The sequence below is a fragment of the Oncorhynchus clarkii genome, chromosome 2 (assembly GCF_045791955.1).
Source record: "Oncorhynchus clarkii lewisi isolate Uvic-CL-2024 chromosome 2, UVic_Ocla_1.0, whole genome shotgun sequence".
NCBI classification, from domain to species: domain Eukaryota; kingdom Metazoa; phylum Chordata; class Actinopteri; order Salmoniformes; family Salmonidae; genus Oncorhynchus; species Oncorhynchus clarkii.
In genome coordinates, this window is record NC_092148.1 from 75,615,335 (window position 1) to 75,631,104 (window position 15,770).

General features: G+C 43.4%; 1 protein-coding gene across 2 annotated transcripts in view; it reads right to left on the bottom strand.

The window, feature by feature from the left end:
* The window catches only part of LOC139373680 (early endosome antigen 1-like), a 48,309-nt gene that overhangs the window by 16,784 nt on the left and 15,755 nt on the right, over nucleotides 1-15,770 (bottom strand). Inside the window, exons 4-17 of one of the 2 annotated variants that reach the window (XM_071114533.1) lie at nucleotides 14,458-14,512; nucleotides 14,290-14,355; nucleotides 13,988-14,027; nucleotides 12,397-12,501; nucleotides 11,163-11,284; nucleotides 8,912-9,067; nucleotides 5,425-5,439; nucleotides 4,961-5,077; nucleotides 3,173-3,502; nucleotides 2,769-2,918; nucleotides 2,338-2,457; nucleotides 984-1,187; nucleotides 659-859; nucleotides 343-456 (exon numbers count right to left, since the gene is read on the bottom strand). In XM_071114533.1, coding sequence (XP_070970634.1) covers nucleotides 343-456; nucleotides 659-859; nucleotides 984-1,187; nucleotides 2,338-2,457; nucleotides 2,769-2,918; nucleotides 3,173-3,502; nucleotides 4,961-5,077; nucleotides 5,425-5,439; nucleotides 8,912-9,067; nucleotides 11,163-11,284; nucleotides 12,397-12,501; nucleotides 13,988-14,027; nucleotides 14,290-14,355; nucleotides 14,458-14,512 — 1,795 coding nt within the window. The remainder of the gene's footprint in view (nucleotides 1-342; nucleotides 457-658; nucleotides 860-983; nucleotides 1,188-2,337; nucleotides 2,458-2,768; nucleotides 2,919-3,172; nucleotides 3,503-4,960; nucleotides 5,078-5,424; nucleotides 5,440-8,911; nucleotides 9,068-11,162; nucleotides 11,285-12,396; nucleotides 12,502-13,987; nucleotides 14,028-14,289; nucleotides 14,356-14,457; nucleotides 14,513-15,770) is intronic. The other variant, XM_071114526.1, reaches the window with a different exon arrangement.

Below are 15,770 nucleotides of genomic sequence, written 5' to 3' on the forward strand. Positions count from 1 at the left end.
TAGGTTTTGGCCTTTCTAGGGGGTTTTTCCTAGCCACTGTGCTTCTACACCTGCATTGATTGCTGTTTGGGGTTTTAGGCTGGGTTTCTGTACAGCACTTTGTGACATCAGCTGATGGGCTTTATAAATACATTTGATTGATGCACTTTTAAAGAATTGGAATGGGGCCTAGCACAGCTTGGGCATTTTGTCCCACAGATGCAGGGTAATTTGAGAAAAGAAGGCAATCAGTGATACATTATTATGTTAAGAGATGGGTCTCCATTAAATTAGTATTCTGGTAGATACTATATTCATCCAGCATGAGTATATTCTGCTGTTGTCATACAACCAATGGCTTACCTGCTGCTTGTCCTGCAGTGCATGCTGGGCTGTCTCCAGGTGGTTCTCCAGGTCTACTCTCTGGGCTGCCTTGGCTGCCTCGGCCGACAGCAGCATCTCCGTCTTAGACTTCAACTGGGGAAAAAACATAACGCAACAAAACAACACAACTTATTTAGTGCTGGAATCTGGTTGAGCGGTTAACGCTCTGAACTCTGGGACATAGAACCCTGTCGCGCGCGCGGGGGGGGGTGCCCCTATTTGTTTATCCCACTCTCCAGTCAATAGTAAAAGGATAGGAATAATATTTATCCATCCGTCAGTCCATTCACCCTACCTGTGTGTCCAGTTGGGCCAACTTCTCCCTACTCTCTGTCAGCTGGGCATTCAGTTCCCCTAGAGAGGTCTCCACAGTCTGGGCTCGGTCCTGGGCCGCACGGAGGAGGCTCTTCTGCTCCTGCACCTGCTTGTGGAGATTGTCCTGAGCCTGCTTGTGGCTCTCCGATTGGTTCTTCAGCTTGTCTGTCAAGTGTGTGACCTATAGCCCCCAAAATAGGAAGAGACAATGAGTTAAATCCCTCACAATGTGTGTGCGTGCGTCAGAACGCTGCATTAATTATGTATATGCCTTTCTGTGCATGTGTGCATGTGTGTGCTTTTACCTGCGTCTGTAGAGTGTGGTTCTTCTCCTGCAGCTGGTTGAGCACGGCCGTCTCTCCCTCCCCAGCCTGGATCTTGGCCACCAGGTCCTCCCTCTCAGCCTCCAGCTGGCTCATGCTGTCCTTTGTCTTCTGCAGCAGGGCCTCCAGGTTCTGGATCTTCTGGTCCTTGTCCCCGATCTGACGCAGCACCTGCTCCAGGTCATTCTTATAGGACATGGACGAAGAGGCAGAGGGAGACGAGTCAAACAAACATGTTGTCTTGAAGCATTGTTTCCCCGAGATCAGATTCATTAGCGTCATGCTTGCACCATTAATACAGCGAAAACTGCTTGTTTCTTACCCAAACAGTTCAAAAGATATTGACCCATTTACATATGCAATGTTTTTTTCTTCCCGTCACGGATTGGGGGGGGGGCATTCATAAACCATGTCGCGGGCTGTTCTAAAACTACTCACGAGCGGATTTGTTGCATTTTGTTAAGTAATGTTTGTTACCTCATGAGCTAGCTAACTAACAACCAGTATATCAAAACATTTCGGGGGCACAGAAAGAAAAATGGGATAGCTTCTTCAGAAGATCAATAATCATAGCAATGTCTTGCATGTCATCATCCCAAACTTGACGATCTTAAAGAGACAGTGTACAATTTTTAATGCAATGCCTTAATAGAAAAATAGTGCTTTTCCACAATGCAGAAACTTAATATTCCACAATTTATTATTTCAATGACATGTATTTCTATCAACATTTTATCTTTTTAGAATACATAAATTGACAGGGTTCCACATTAATTTCTAGGACACAACGTGCTTCTGAAGTAGAACTCAGATCTGGCCTCCTGAGTGGCGCAGCGGTCTAAGACACTGCATCTCAGTGCAAGAGGTGTCAATACAGTTCCTGGTTGGAATCCAGGCTGTATCACATCCGGCCGTGATTGGGAGTCCCATAGGGCGGCACACAATTGGACCAGCGTCGTCCGGGTTTGGACTTGCCTAGTTAAATAAAGGTTAATAAAAATACAAATAGAAATGTCTCTGGTGCTCCTAACTTTTTTATTTATTGGGAGCACCAGTGCTACCAATGGCATTTTAAATTTAGAGCCCTGGTCCTGGGTCGTGTTCATAAGGCATCCGACAGAAAACAAATAGACTGAAACAGGATGGGACGACATGGACCTGTCCAATACAAAAAGTTGTTTTCTGTTTCGATAAGATCAATACAACCCTGTAATAATGTGTGTTGTGTGTTCTGGTGCTGAACATCCCTTCACATAGGTTCTACTGTACACACAGTGGAAGCAGTGAGTTGTACTGACACAAAACACAAGTGCTACGTTGACATGTCTGGCAGTACCTGTGCCTCTCTGAGCTTGGTGTTGGTGTTCTGCTGCAGGCCCTGAAGCTCCTGGTGTTGCTGCTTAGCTTTCTCCAGCTGGTGCTGCACGTCCAACATCTTACTGCTGTTCTCTTTCAACTACAGCAGGACACACATATAGAGGTCAGTCCCAATACAGTACCTCAGTTTATGGCCTTATTCTGAAACCCCCCACTTCTACTAGACAGGCCAATCTATAAAGGAGCTTGTGCAACAATCCCAAGTCCTCATATATCCATATACATCCTATAACAATATCGGTCTCTGTTCAACTCTACTGCTCCCATAAAAATGAAGGGCCAATATGATCGATGCTCCACCTATCGCAGGACATTGATTTGAATGTCGGTTCTAGTAAATCTATGTTTATGTGGATACCCATCCTATATGAAACTCATGTGGTGTTTCACCTGTTCCTCTGAGCGGGACAGTTTGATCTGCAGGTCGGCAGTTTGCTGCTCACGGTCCTTCAGTTTCTCCCCAGAGAGCTGCCTCTGCTCCTTCAGACGGCCCTGCACCTCCCCCAGCTGACGCTCCGCCTCCAGGAGCTTAGCATGCAGCTACAACACAGGAGGAGGAGGAAGAGGAGTTAGATGTAGATGAGGTAGGCTGACAATTAACCAAAGACTTGTGTGTCTGAGTGTGTTAGATGATCATGTGTGTCTCACCGGTATGTGTGTGACCTGTGTGTGCGGATGTGTGTGTGTGTGTGTGGTTGACCTGTGTGTGTGCATGTGTTTGACCTGAATACGTGGGTGTGTGTTTGTGCGTGTCTGTCTGTGTCTGACGTGTGCTTGCCCGTGTCACTACTAACCTGGTTGATCTCACTCTGCTGCACCAGGCCCTGGCTCTCCCTCTCCTCCCTCTGCTGCTGCAGCTGCTTCCTCTCTGCCTTCACCTCCCCATGCTTGGCCTCCAGCTCAGCCACCTCCCTCCGGAGCCTGCCAGCCTCCTCCCCCAGCTCTGCTTGGGCTCTCTGCAGGCTGGCTTCAGCCCCTGCCACCCGGGCCTGGAGCTCTTGCACCTCCATCTCCGTCTGGTGCAGACTGTCCTGGGCTGTCTTCTTGGAGGCCTGCTCAGCCCCCAGGCAGTCCTCCAGCTCCTGGAACTCCTTCTCCCTGCGCCCAAGCGTTTCTGAAAGCATCTGGGGGAGGGAACCAGAGGGGGAATAGTGATTAGTGATTATGGTCCTGTGTAACTCACTTGGTAAGAGTGTGGTACTAGCAACGCCAAGATTACGGGTTCAATTCCGGGCAGGGATCATAACAAATGCAAGTTGCTTTGGACAAAAGAGTCTGCTAAATTGCCTACAGGTTGTGGACAACTTGAGTTTCAGAACGTTTTGAAAGACAGAAATAGATATGCCGAACAGATTAGCATAAGGGGCGATCTGCTAGAGGGCGTATGAACCTTCCCTCTTCAGATTTCGAGGTCATGTGTAATGGAAAGTATTATACACACCCTTAGAATAGTTGCCATCGGGAGATGTTTACCAAAGTGAGGATATGAGGATTCATTTAATAGGAGTCTAATTAACAGCTCAGTACCCATTAGGCAAAACAAAATATACAGATGCCATCTCACGTGTCATAGTGACGTTGGTCGTTCAACCTCTGAAAAGAATAGTGCATCCTTACAGACCTGCATGCAAGGCAGAGCAAGGGGGAATTAGATTTCTGAGCACATGTTTTTACAACAGGTTCTTGAATACCGGGGTGTGTGTGTAGTAAACTTGGCACAAGGGCGATGAAAGAATACAATGGTGATAATGACAGTGCTGCTGAGTGGGGGGTGTGACAGGGACATAAAACCCCCACACACAGATCCTTTTTCCCCTCTGCTCTCCGGTCCTCCTCCTGTCCCACAGCAGCTGAGCCTCTTCTTTCAACACCTCTGTCCATCCCTCTCCTTCCAATGTCCTTGTTTAAACCTTTGCCTGTCTCTCCCCATCTACTGTCTTTATGCATATTTTCTTTCTCCACACTTCCCCCCCCCCCCCCCCCCTCTGAATTTCCCACTTTATATACAAACGTACCTCTCTCTCTCTCCAGTATCTACCTCTTTATTTTTACCCAACTGTCCACTCTCTGTTCTCTGTTTAAACAATACATCCCATCTCATGTCCTAGTCGTGGGTAGTCCTAGCAGCGCATGTGTGCATCCAGTCTCCATGCGGAGGGGGGGGGGGGGTTGCCAGGGCAGATATCAACCACTGCTGGTTTGATTATAGGCCTGTGTGTGTGTGTTTTGTCAACATGTCGATGTTGCCAATGAAAGCTCATCTCAGGCTGGTGACAGTAGAGCACTGCGATGAGAAGGTGGTACGTGAGGAAGCTGGGTTAATTAAGAGACTAAAATAATTGCCTGGCAAAGCTGGCATATTTTTACATGTCTATTGCTATTTCAGGTTGCACATCCTACAGTGTGAGTGTTTGTATTTCATCTGTTGTTACGATTGTAAAGCTGTTAAACGATCAAAGTGTCTTAACAGGAGGTGAATTTGTGATGGTGGTGACATGGACTGATGGAGCATTGATTAAACTATGGGAGGGGAAGTACTCGTTGTTGGTGTGTGTGTGTGTGTGTGTGAGAGAGAGAGAGACCTGGCTCTGTTGCTGCAGGTTGTTCAGAGAGCTCTGTAGTTGGTGGATCTGCTGGGTGTACACTGCTGCCTCCTGAGGTCCCTTCTCTAGCTCTGCCTTCAGCTGAGAGATGGTCATCTGCAACACACAAAATCAATGTGAGACACTTTCCTTTGTTTACATTAAAAAACATTCACATGTCATGTGCTAGATTCTGGTCGAGTGGTCAGGAGGACTTCACATGGCGTTCCCCAAAGCATTCACTTGGCAAGCATTCACTTCACACTACAGAGCATCCATACAGTACGAAGAGAGAGTCGAGCAAAGGCATAACAACTAATAGGCAGTCAAATACACAAACATACAGGCAGCAGAGACACCTAAAATAAATCATCCCCATTTCTGATAACTAAATAGTCACTGAAACATTCATGCATAAAATAGAGAGGAGATTGGGGTGCCTGAGTAAAACAGCAGTGCTTTACCTCCAGTTTACAGATCTTCAAGAAAGGGAAAGGGAGAATTGGGTGAGGAGGAGTGGAAGCAAAGGTTAGGAAGAGACAAAGCAAAGAGGTAAGCACTAGTAGACAAACAACACATGAGCCTAGAGAAACACAGAGACCGACAGAGCAGTGACAAACGGTTTGCTCACCAGGTTTGATCTGAGCAAGGCATTCAGAGATTAGGTGATTTGTTTCAATCATCTCAACATTCAACCAACTGGCTATCATTGAAGGGATCTACTACAGCCGGAGTGGATGGTAGTGTAGTCTATCGCAGGTAAAACAGGTTATGAACACGGGGTGGTGCAGTCTAGCCCAGGTAGGAAAGGGGGTGGATGGGTAATGTAGTCTACTAGCCCATGTAGGACTACAGGATGAGCAGGGCAAGATCTCCATGAACCTAGGAGCTTTGTTCACGATTCATTATTCAGTTATAAGGGCCAGGTGATTCCATGACAGTAGTGACCTTTAAGAAAATGCATTCATATGTAAAGTACTTCAGATTTTTAAAAACTGAAGTGATGAAAGTTGTAATCTATCAGGAGAGCCAATTAAAAGTAGTCAGTCAGTCTGTGTGTAAAGCAAATTTAGCATATTTTTGCCAAATTCGACTGCAGTTGTTGTAAACAGAAAACACAGAATAAGAGGCTGTTGCATCACCCAGGAGAACCAGTGGGATTCTAAACTATTGTCCCAAGCAGTCAACTCACCACAACAGCAGCACTCATTTATTAATTACAGCTGAAGGCTATTTCATCATTAAAACACCAGAACAAGAGATTAGTACTTTTTTAGGTCGATTTCAGTTAGATAGTTAACAAATAATCCGTTTTCAATTACTAAAAAAACAATGCAATTAATGTTTGTGGGTTGAATGCTGTAACACAGAATAAATAATGAATAAAAGTCCCATGATGGCAGTGACTGCCGATTACTGCTCATCACTTAAACATAATTTATTCACATTAATTTAATAAAATATTTCAGCTGTTGCATATATTACATTTGGTTTATTTGATGATTTTATTATTTCATTCCAAGTCATCCTCTCATCTCTATAGAGCTGCTTCCTATGCTGTCTGACAAAAATCCCTATTTTGGTAGTTCTTCAAAGTAAATAAGACATACTTTTATGACTGCTGAATACCAACTATCAATCACTTAGATCATGTAAATTCAGGTAGATACCTCGAAGCAACTGCTCGCTATCCCTCTCGATCGCACATTCTTCTGTCTCTTCTCTCCATGACTGCCCCACACAGATCAGACAAGTAGGTGCGCAATGGATTATGGTCATTGTAGTTAATTGCCAAGTTTTTTGCACTAAACTATGTAGAATATTGGCCTGTTGGAAACTACAACTCCCTACTACATTGCAGTTAACTGCAGTTAAATTGTTGTGCAATTGTGCAGTTAAATATATCAACCAAAGGTCTGTATTGCAGTCCAGAGAGGAGACGGATGGGGAATGGCAGAAAGAGGGAAAGAGATGGAGGGGGAAGCCATTGTCATAGAAAAACTCCCTCCTAATCTTCTCCTTCCAAAGCCTTATGGGTACAGTAATGCAGGAAATATCGCTGAATTATGCAGACAGACACCACAGGATTGGGAAAGGGAGTTCAAGCATCCCTTTATTAAAAACATTGAATATGAAGGTTATTTTAGTCAATCGAGAGCTTGTTAAAAGGACCATCTTAAGTATTTAGTATTTAATAAGATCCCTATTAGCTTCTGCTAAATGTACAATATGTACACTACTGAAAAAATACAATATAACAATGCGTGGGTGTGCGTCGAGGGTCTTGTTTTTGGTTTTACTATCCTTGTGGGGACCAGAAGTCCTCACAATGATAGTCAAACAAGGCCAATTCAGACAGGTGGGGACTTTTTGCAGGTCCCCAAAAGGAAAAGGGCTATTTTAGGCTTAGGTTTACAATTAGGGAGGAGAAATATGGTTAGGGTTTAGTTAGGATTAGGTTAAAAGGGAAAATTGGATTTTGAATGGGAAGCAATTGTTTGGTCCCCACAAGGATAGTAAAACAAATGTGTCTCTCTTCACAATACATGTTGTGCCAGGTGGTGTTCTATATTTTTTCAGCAGATTTTACCGAGAGCTTGAGTTACCTGATGTGGAAGTGTTCCATGTGGTCAAGGCTCTATGTGTTACTGTTCATTTCCCAGCCTCTGTTCTGGACTTAGGGACTGTGAAGAGGCCCCTGGTGGCATGTCTTGTGGGTTATGTATGGGTGTCTGAGCTGTGTGTTAGCTGTTTGAACACACAGATCGGTGCTTTCAACACATCAATACTTCTCACAAAAGACAGAGATGCATTCAATCTCTCTTCTACTTTAAGCAAAGAGAGATTGACATGCATGTACTTGATATAAGCCATCCGTGTACATTTTAGTCTCCTCAAGTTGCTCAATTGATACATTACAAAATGTAGATAAGGTTTAGGGCTTTTGATATATTAAGGACTAGCTTATTAGTAGCCACCCACTCTAAAACTGACTACAGCTCTTTGTTAAGGGTTGCAGTGATTTCACTTAATGTGGTAACTGATGTGTATAATGCTGAGTCAGGCTTTAAGGCTAGTGGTAGGTCATTAGTAAAAATAGAACACAGTGAAGGACCAAGACATCCGCCTTTAAGTACACCACAAATTATAGGTTTCAATTAAACAAAACCCTCTGTTCTGTTAGATGGGTAGCTCTCAATCCATGATTTGGCAGACGACATGCTTTTTTCAGCAGCTGATTATGGTTGATAATGCAAAAAGCTGCACTGAAGTCTAACAAAACAACTCCCAAAATCGTACAAGTATGCTGGAAGTCTGTTGTTAATTTGTTTACTGTGAAATAGCACTGTATCTGTTCAAACACAATTTCATTTCTAGCAAGCTGATTGGTCAGCTGTTGAACCAGTAAATTATGCTTTGCTATTCTTGAGTAGCTGAATGACTTTTGCTTCCCTCCAGGCCTGAGGACGCAAACTTTCCTGTAGGCTCAGATCGAAGAGAATAGGAGTGACAATACAGTTGGTGCTAGGAGAGGGAAAGCCAGTGGAATTTCTAATCAGTGTTTACGACCAGGCAAAGGTTGTAGAATGAGAGTAAAGGCCATCTGTTTTATTTAGAAATGGTTAAAAATCACAACTTCATATCCACTTGGACACCCCTTCTATGATGTATAGAATGTGATAAACAATTGTGAAAGGGCATATAAAACATTTCCTTTTTAATTCACAGAGGTTCCTGACTGTATGACAGTGTGTATGTGTGTGTTTAAACATTATTAGAAGCATGTTTACCAGTCTCCCTTGTGCAAGAAGAGGAGCTAATCACCAGTTGACTAGCTGCCCTAAACCTTTGGGCCTGCCTTGCACTGAGGGATAGTGAAGATACTAGCAGTACATACTGGACCAGTAACATAAAACTAAACCAAGATGGGCCATTCCCCTGCAGCCTTACCTCTGAGGTGGTGTGGTCAGCCTGCAGCTGCTCGTATTGGCTCTTGAGGCGTGCAGACTCCTCCTCCCTATCGCGTGTCATGTTGTCCATCAATGTCTGCACCTGGATCAGCTCCTTCTGCAGTACCTCCATGTCCTCAACTCCCGGCCGCTGCAGCTAGGGGGCAGCAGAGAGATCAGAGGTTAGGGCAGAAGGGCAGACATTTGGGGCATCAAAGAGGGGTTAGGAGTTACTGGACCACTTTAGGGTTAGGATGTAGGTTTGGGGTGAAAATAGAAAAAGGAAAGTGGGGAATTTAAGTGTTAATGGCAGTATAGAGTTCATAACGTCATAAGCGCCCTTTTCTTAAATAATCATTTGTTCTTAACTGACTGGCCTTGTTAAATATAGGTTACATTCTGCCCACTCCTCTGACAGAAATTAATGACATAAATTAAAACGATATGACTTATCTAGGTAGAGATGGTAACCCCAGCAATCCCGGTCCTGAATAGTTCCTTCCTCAAGACTAGTTCCACTTTCTTCATCATAAAATACATGGTTATATACTTTACTTTGTTAAGACAACTCTAGTCCTCTCTCAAAAAAATAATAATTATCCATGTATCCATGAAAGTGAAGAAATTACCCCATTAGGGGTGAATATCTATGAAGGCTCCAGGATATCCGAACAGACAACAACAAATTGGCTTAATTTCAGTTCGTTAGCTTTATCCGTGACTGTTCTCTTTGTTGACAAATGGTTCTCGGAAACTCCCAACATCCAATATGTTAACTAACAGGAGGGTGAACATCGAAAAGTAAAAACTGTTAAACGAAATTGTGATCAGGAAAAAAAAGAAAGAAGTTTTAATTACGGTGCAGTGATCACAAAACCTTTTCCATGTTATAGCCTAACTAAACAATAGGCTTTAAAGGCCTGGGGAAAGTTGTGTAATTTAAATGTAAACAGCATAGCGGGTCAATTTGTAAGAGCAACAACTAAGAGTGTTGAAGCATGAGGCTCTGTTGCCTTGGCTACCATGCTGTGAACAGCGTGAAGCGAGCCCATGCAAACACGCAGATACAGAGTGTGACTGTGTGAGAGCAAAGTGTTGCATCTCGCTCATTTCAATTTCCTAGCCTATTCATTGAAGTTGCGAGACATTGCACGCCAAGAAATTGCGAGAAATAGCATTCCATTGCGAGATACCACTTTTGATTGCCGATAGAAAGGCCTAGTGCAAGGTTGACTCCGTCTGCCTGGTGGCCGACCTGCCTATACTGTGCCCCTCCCCTCTTTCTCCGTCCCTTGCTAGCTTGCTATGAAAGATGCAAGCGTTTGTGTTCTCGGATGTACGGCAACTAATCAGTATCCTCCATTCCAAAGATACTGAATCTTAGGAGCCGATTCCTAGCGGAATCTAATCTTGACACTCAGAAATGGGAGTTGACCTGCAAGAAGTCGAGGAATCTATTCGTTGGTAGTCGACTCTCGACTGCTACGTCATTGTTGTTAACAGTTGGAAAAACGGCAGAGAAAGACAAGTGTCAGCAGCGAAGTCCTGTACGGCAATACTTTGAGAAATGAGAAGGAAATGAATGCTTTGCAGGGTGGAATTGATTTACAGTAATGGTAGTACAGGTGAAATGCTAAACCGTCTGAAAAGGGACGCCCTGTGAGACCTAAACCGTCTGAAAAGTAACGCCCTGTGAGACCTAAACCGTCTGAAAAGGGACGCCCTGTGAGACCTAAACCGTCTGAAAAGGAACGCCCTGTGAGACCTAAACCGTCTGAAAAGGAACGCCCTGTGAGACCTAAACCGTCTGAAAAGGGACGCCCTGTGAGACCTAAACCGTTGCTGGTAGCAGTGCAGCTGCATTGTGAATTCACATGGAATTGTATGAATTTTTCTTTATTGCTTTAATGGAAAACCGATACATTTCATTTCAAACATTAAAGAAAAAAATGTTATTTTGTCACATCCCTATTTACCAACAGGTAATGAGTAAGAGGTGAAAATAAAACCCGGGAAAAAGTTATCTGGGAGTAAAATATAGGCTACATGCAAATTATTATCAGTGCTCATCAATGAATGTATACTTATTCTCAAATATTGTACAACAGTGTGTTAATATTTTAGTGCACTGTGACATGTCCATAACTGTACAGTATGTATAGAAAGTGTCCTACATGTATGTGTGCACGCGTATATGCATGACTGTGTGTGTGTGTATGCTTGTCTGCATGTATACAGTCTCTGTTAGTTACCAGTTCTGTGTGTAGCCGGTCTTTGTCGTGCCTCTCTCTCTGCAGCTCCTGGATCAGGTTGGCCAGCCTCTGGTCTGCAGCCTCCCTCAGGCTCTTTTCCTCATCATAACGAGACTTGATGTCTGTCAGGGTCACCAACATACCCATGTTAAATTGAATATCTCTTCACAGAACAAAGTATAACATTACCATTTATCTTCCATCCTAACCCTAACCTCTGAGCTAGTCACTGTACTATACCTGCCTATGGAACATTACACAGTGTATAGTGACATTAAAATGGTTGTTCAATCAAAGCAGCTTTAGATGAGCTAAATGAACTACAGTAAGCTCCAAAAGTACTGGGACTTACATGTGTATTAATGGTTACATCAAGTTTGTGACTATACAAACTTGTTGGATGCATTTTCTGTTTGTTTTGGTTGTGTTTCAGATTATTTTGTGCCCAATAGAAATTAAAATGGTAAATAATGTATTGTGTCATTTGATAATGATGAGTGAGAAAGTTAGACGCACATATATATCATACCCAAGACTTGCTAACCTCTCACCATTACAATAACAGGGAGATTAGCATTTTTTATCTGTAATCATGGTAGCATCCACATTAACGTAGATGCATATAAAATATATTCTATTCTTATTTACAATAAAAGTGACAAAATTACATTATTTACCATGAATTTCAACAGGGCACAAAATCTGAAACACAACCAAAACAAACAGCAAATGCATCCAACAACTTTGTAGTCACAAGTTTGATGTAATCATTGCATAATAGGAAACTGGGACCAAATACTAAACTTTTGACTACGTTAATACACAAGTGAACTGGTCCCAATACTTTTGGTCCCCTAAAATGGGGGGACTACACTATGTACAAAAAGTTCTGTACTTTCTAAACAGTTCACCCGATATGGATGAAAATACCCTAAAATTAAAGGTGACCGTCTGCACTTTAACCTCTTCGTCATTGTATCATTTCAAATCTAAAGTGCTGGAGAACGGCGCCAAAACAACAAAAAATGAGTCACTGTCCCAATACTTTTGGAGCTCACTGTATATCTCAGACTCCACTGAACACAACACAATATATTCACAATATGACCCAGATACGAAGAGTGGAGAATAATATCCAATATGGTTTCTAACAGAGCAGCCAGCAGCACACATAGTGCTCCCAGTCACACAGACTCTGGATTTAAAGATAGCTGCCAGGCTGCCACACACTAACCCACTATCTCTGTGGCCAGCTGGGCAGCCTTCTGCTCAAACAGGTCTTTCATCTGCTTGATGTTGAACTTCTCCGTCTCCGCCTGGTTCAGCTTAACCGCCAGGGCTGCACAGAGACACGGAAAGGAATGAGCAACAATAAGAAAAGAATTCAAGAACTGAGTCATGATCATTTGAGCATACCATAAAACATTGTGCAAGGGAAAATGAAAACAAACATTTCTTATTGGACAATTACATATAAACATCCTCTCACTGTCAACTGCATTTATTTTCAGGAATCTTCAAATGTGTAAATATTTGTATGAACGTAACAAGATTCAACAACTGAGACAAACTGAACAAGTTCCACAGACATGTGACTAACAGAAATTGAATAAGGTGTCTCTGAACAAAGGGGGGGGGGGGTCAAAATCAAAAGTAACAGTCACTATCTGGTGTGGCCATCAGCTACATTAAGTACTGCAGTGCATCACCCCCTCAAGGACTGCACCAGATTTGCCAGGTCTTGCTGTGAGATGTTACCCCACTCTTCCACCAAGGCACCTGCAAGTTCCCGGACTTTTCTGGGGGGGAATGGCCCTAGCCCTCACCGTCCGATCCAACAGATCCCAGACGTGCTCAATGCGATTGAGATGCGGGCTCTTCGCTGGCCATGGCAAAACAGACATTCCACCTTGCAGGAAATCCCGCACAGAACGAGCAGTATGGCTGGTGGCATTGTCATGCTGGAGGGTCATCTGGGTCATATTGTTAAAAAAAGGCGAATCCGACCATCACCCCTGGTGAGAAAAAACCCTGACTCGTCAGTGAAGAGCACGTTTTGCCAGTCCTGTCTGCTCCAGAGACGGAGGGTTTGCGCCCATAGGCGATGTTGTTGCTGGTGATGTCTGGTGAGGACCTGCCTTACAACAGGCCTACAAGTCCAGCCTCTCTGTCTATTGCAGACAGTCTGAGCACTGATGGAGGGATTGTGCTTTCCTGGTGTAACTCTAGCAGTTGTTGTTGCCATCCTGTACCTGTCCCGCAGGTGTGATGTTCGGATGTACCGATCCTATGCAAGTGTTGTTACACGTGGTCTGCCACTGTGAGGACAATCAGCTGTCTGTCCTGTCTCCCTGTCTTAGGCGTCTCACAGTACGGACATTGCAATGTATTGCCCTGGCCACATCTGCAGTCCTCATGCCTCCTTGCAGCATGCCTAAGGCACATTCAAGCGGAGGAGCAGGGACCCTGGGCATCTTTCTTTTGGTGTTTTTCAGAGTCAGTAGAAAAGCCTCTTTAGTGTCCTAAGTTTTCATAACTGTAACCTTAATTGCCTACTGTCTGTAAGATGTTAGTGTCTTAATGACCATTCCACAGGTGCATGTTCATTACTTATTTATGGTTCATTACTTGTTAAACCATGAGAAACAGTGTTTAAACCCTTTACAATGAAGATCTGTGAAGTTATTTGGATTTTTACTAATTATCTTTAAAAGACAGGGTCCTGAAAAAGGGAGGTTTCTTTTTTTGCTGAGTTTAATACTTCTCTGTTTCGGGAAGGTTTTCTTCTGTTTGTGGCTTAATGAACATGATCTTAAATCACTCACCAGAATCCTCTGAGCCTGCCTGGCCGTCATTATGTTGACCCTGAAACGAGAGGAACACTGATATGTCCATACCAGCTAAGCAGTGTATCACACATAAGAACTGGTTAATTGTCAAAATTGATTGTAGTTTGGTATTCTATCATCGGTTGGCTGTTACCGGAGAACCCTTATTTCATGTCAACTCCCTCAGGTATTCTGGTAAGATGAGAGAAGCCATGAAAAATGAAAATTCAAATGTTGAATTTCTACGGGAGTGGCTGGAATGAGATATCATTTGATAGTAGACATCTTAGAGGAATTACTTGCTTCAGGTGTCCTTGCACTTTGTCCAGCTCCTTCTTCAGCTCGCCAGAGAACCATCGCTCCTCCTGACAGATACACACGCGTGCGCACACATACGTTACGCAGTGAAGAGCAATAAACCAAAAATTCTATCGGCCTAATCTCTCCTCAAAAATGTATGGTGGTACCTTGAGCGAGGTCTGCATTTCTTGCAACTCTTGCCGGAGAAGAATAAAGTCTTCCCTGGAGGAGGAAAGGAGAAGGACATTTACCTGAAATGTTTATTATTATTCTGAATGTATACTGGACATTTTGTAATTACAGTACAAGTTCAAAAAGAAGAAAGTAAGGCAATAATGATGATTATGATAGGAGCTACAGTTGAAGTCGGAAGTTTACATACACTTAGGTTGGAGTCATTAAAACTTGTTTTTCAACCACTCCACAAATTTCTTGTTAACAAACTATAGTTTTGGCAAGTCAGTTAGGACATCTTCTTTCTGCATGACACAAGTCATTTTTCCAACAATTGTTTACAGACAGATTATTTCACTGTATCACAATTCCAGTGTGTCAGAAGTTGACATACACTAAGTTGACTGTGCCTTTAAACAGCTTGGAAAATTCCAGAAAATTAAGTCATGGTTTTAGAGGCGTCTGATAGGCTAATTGACATCATGAGTCAATTGGAGGTGTACCTGTGGATGTATTTCAAGGCCTACCTTCAAACTCAGTGCCTCTTTGCTTGACATCATGGTAAAATCAAAAGAAATCACCCAAGACCTCAGAAAAAGATTTGTAGACCTCCACAAGTCTGGTTCATCCTTTCCAAACGCCTGAAGGTACCACGTTCATCTGTACAAACAATAGTACGCAAGTATAACCACCATGGGTCCACGCAGCCAGCACACCGCTCAGGAAGGAGACGCGTTCTGTCTCCTAGAGATAAACGTACTTTGGTGCAAAAAGTGAAAATCAATCCCAGAAATCAATCCCAGAACAACAGCAAAGGACCTGGTGAAGATGCTGGAGGAAACAGGCACAAAAGTACCTATAGCCACAGTAAAACGAGTCCTATATCGACATAACCAGAAAGGCCGCTCAGCAAGGAAGAAGCCACTGCTCCAAAACCACCATAAAAAAGCCAGACTACGGTTTGGAACTGCACACGGGGAGAAAGAGCATACTTTTTGGAGAAATGTCCTCTGGTCTGATGAAACAAAAATAGAACTGTTTGGCCATAATGACCATCGTTATGTTTGGAGGAAAAGGGGAGAGGTTTTCAAGCTGAAGAACACCATCTCAACCTTGAAGCATGGGGGTGGCAGCATCATGTTGTGAGGGTGCTTTGCTGCAGGAGGGACTGACACACTTCACAAAAGAGATGGCATCATGAGGAAAGAAAATGATGCAGATACATTGAAGCAACATCTCAAGACAGCAGTCAGGAAGTTAAAGCTTTGTCACAAATGGGTCTTCCAAATGGACAATGACCCCAAGC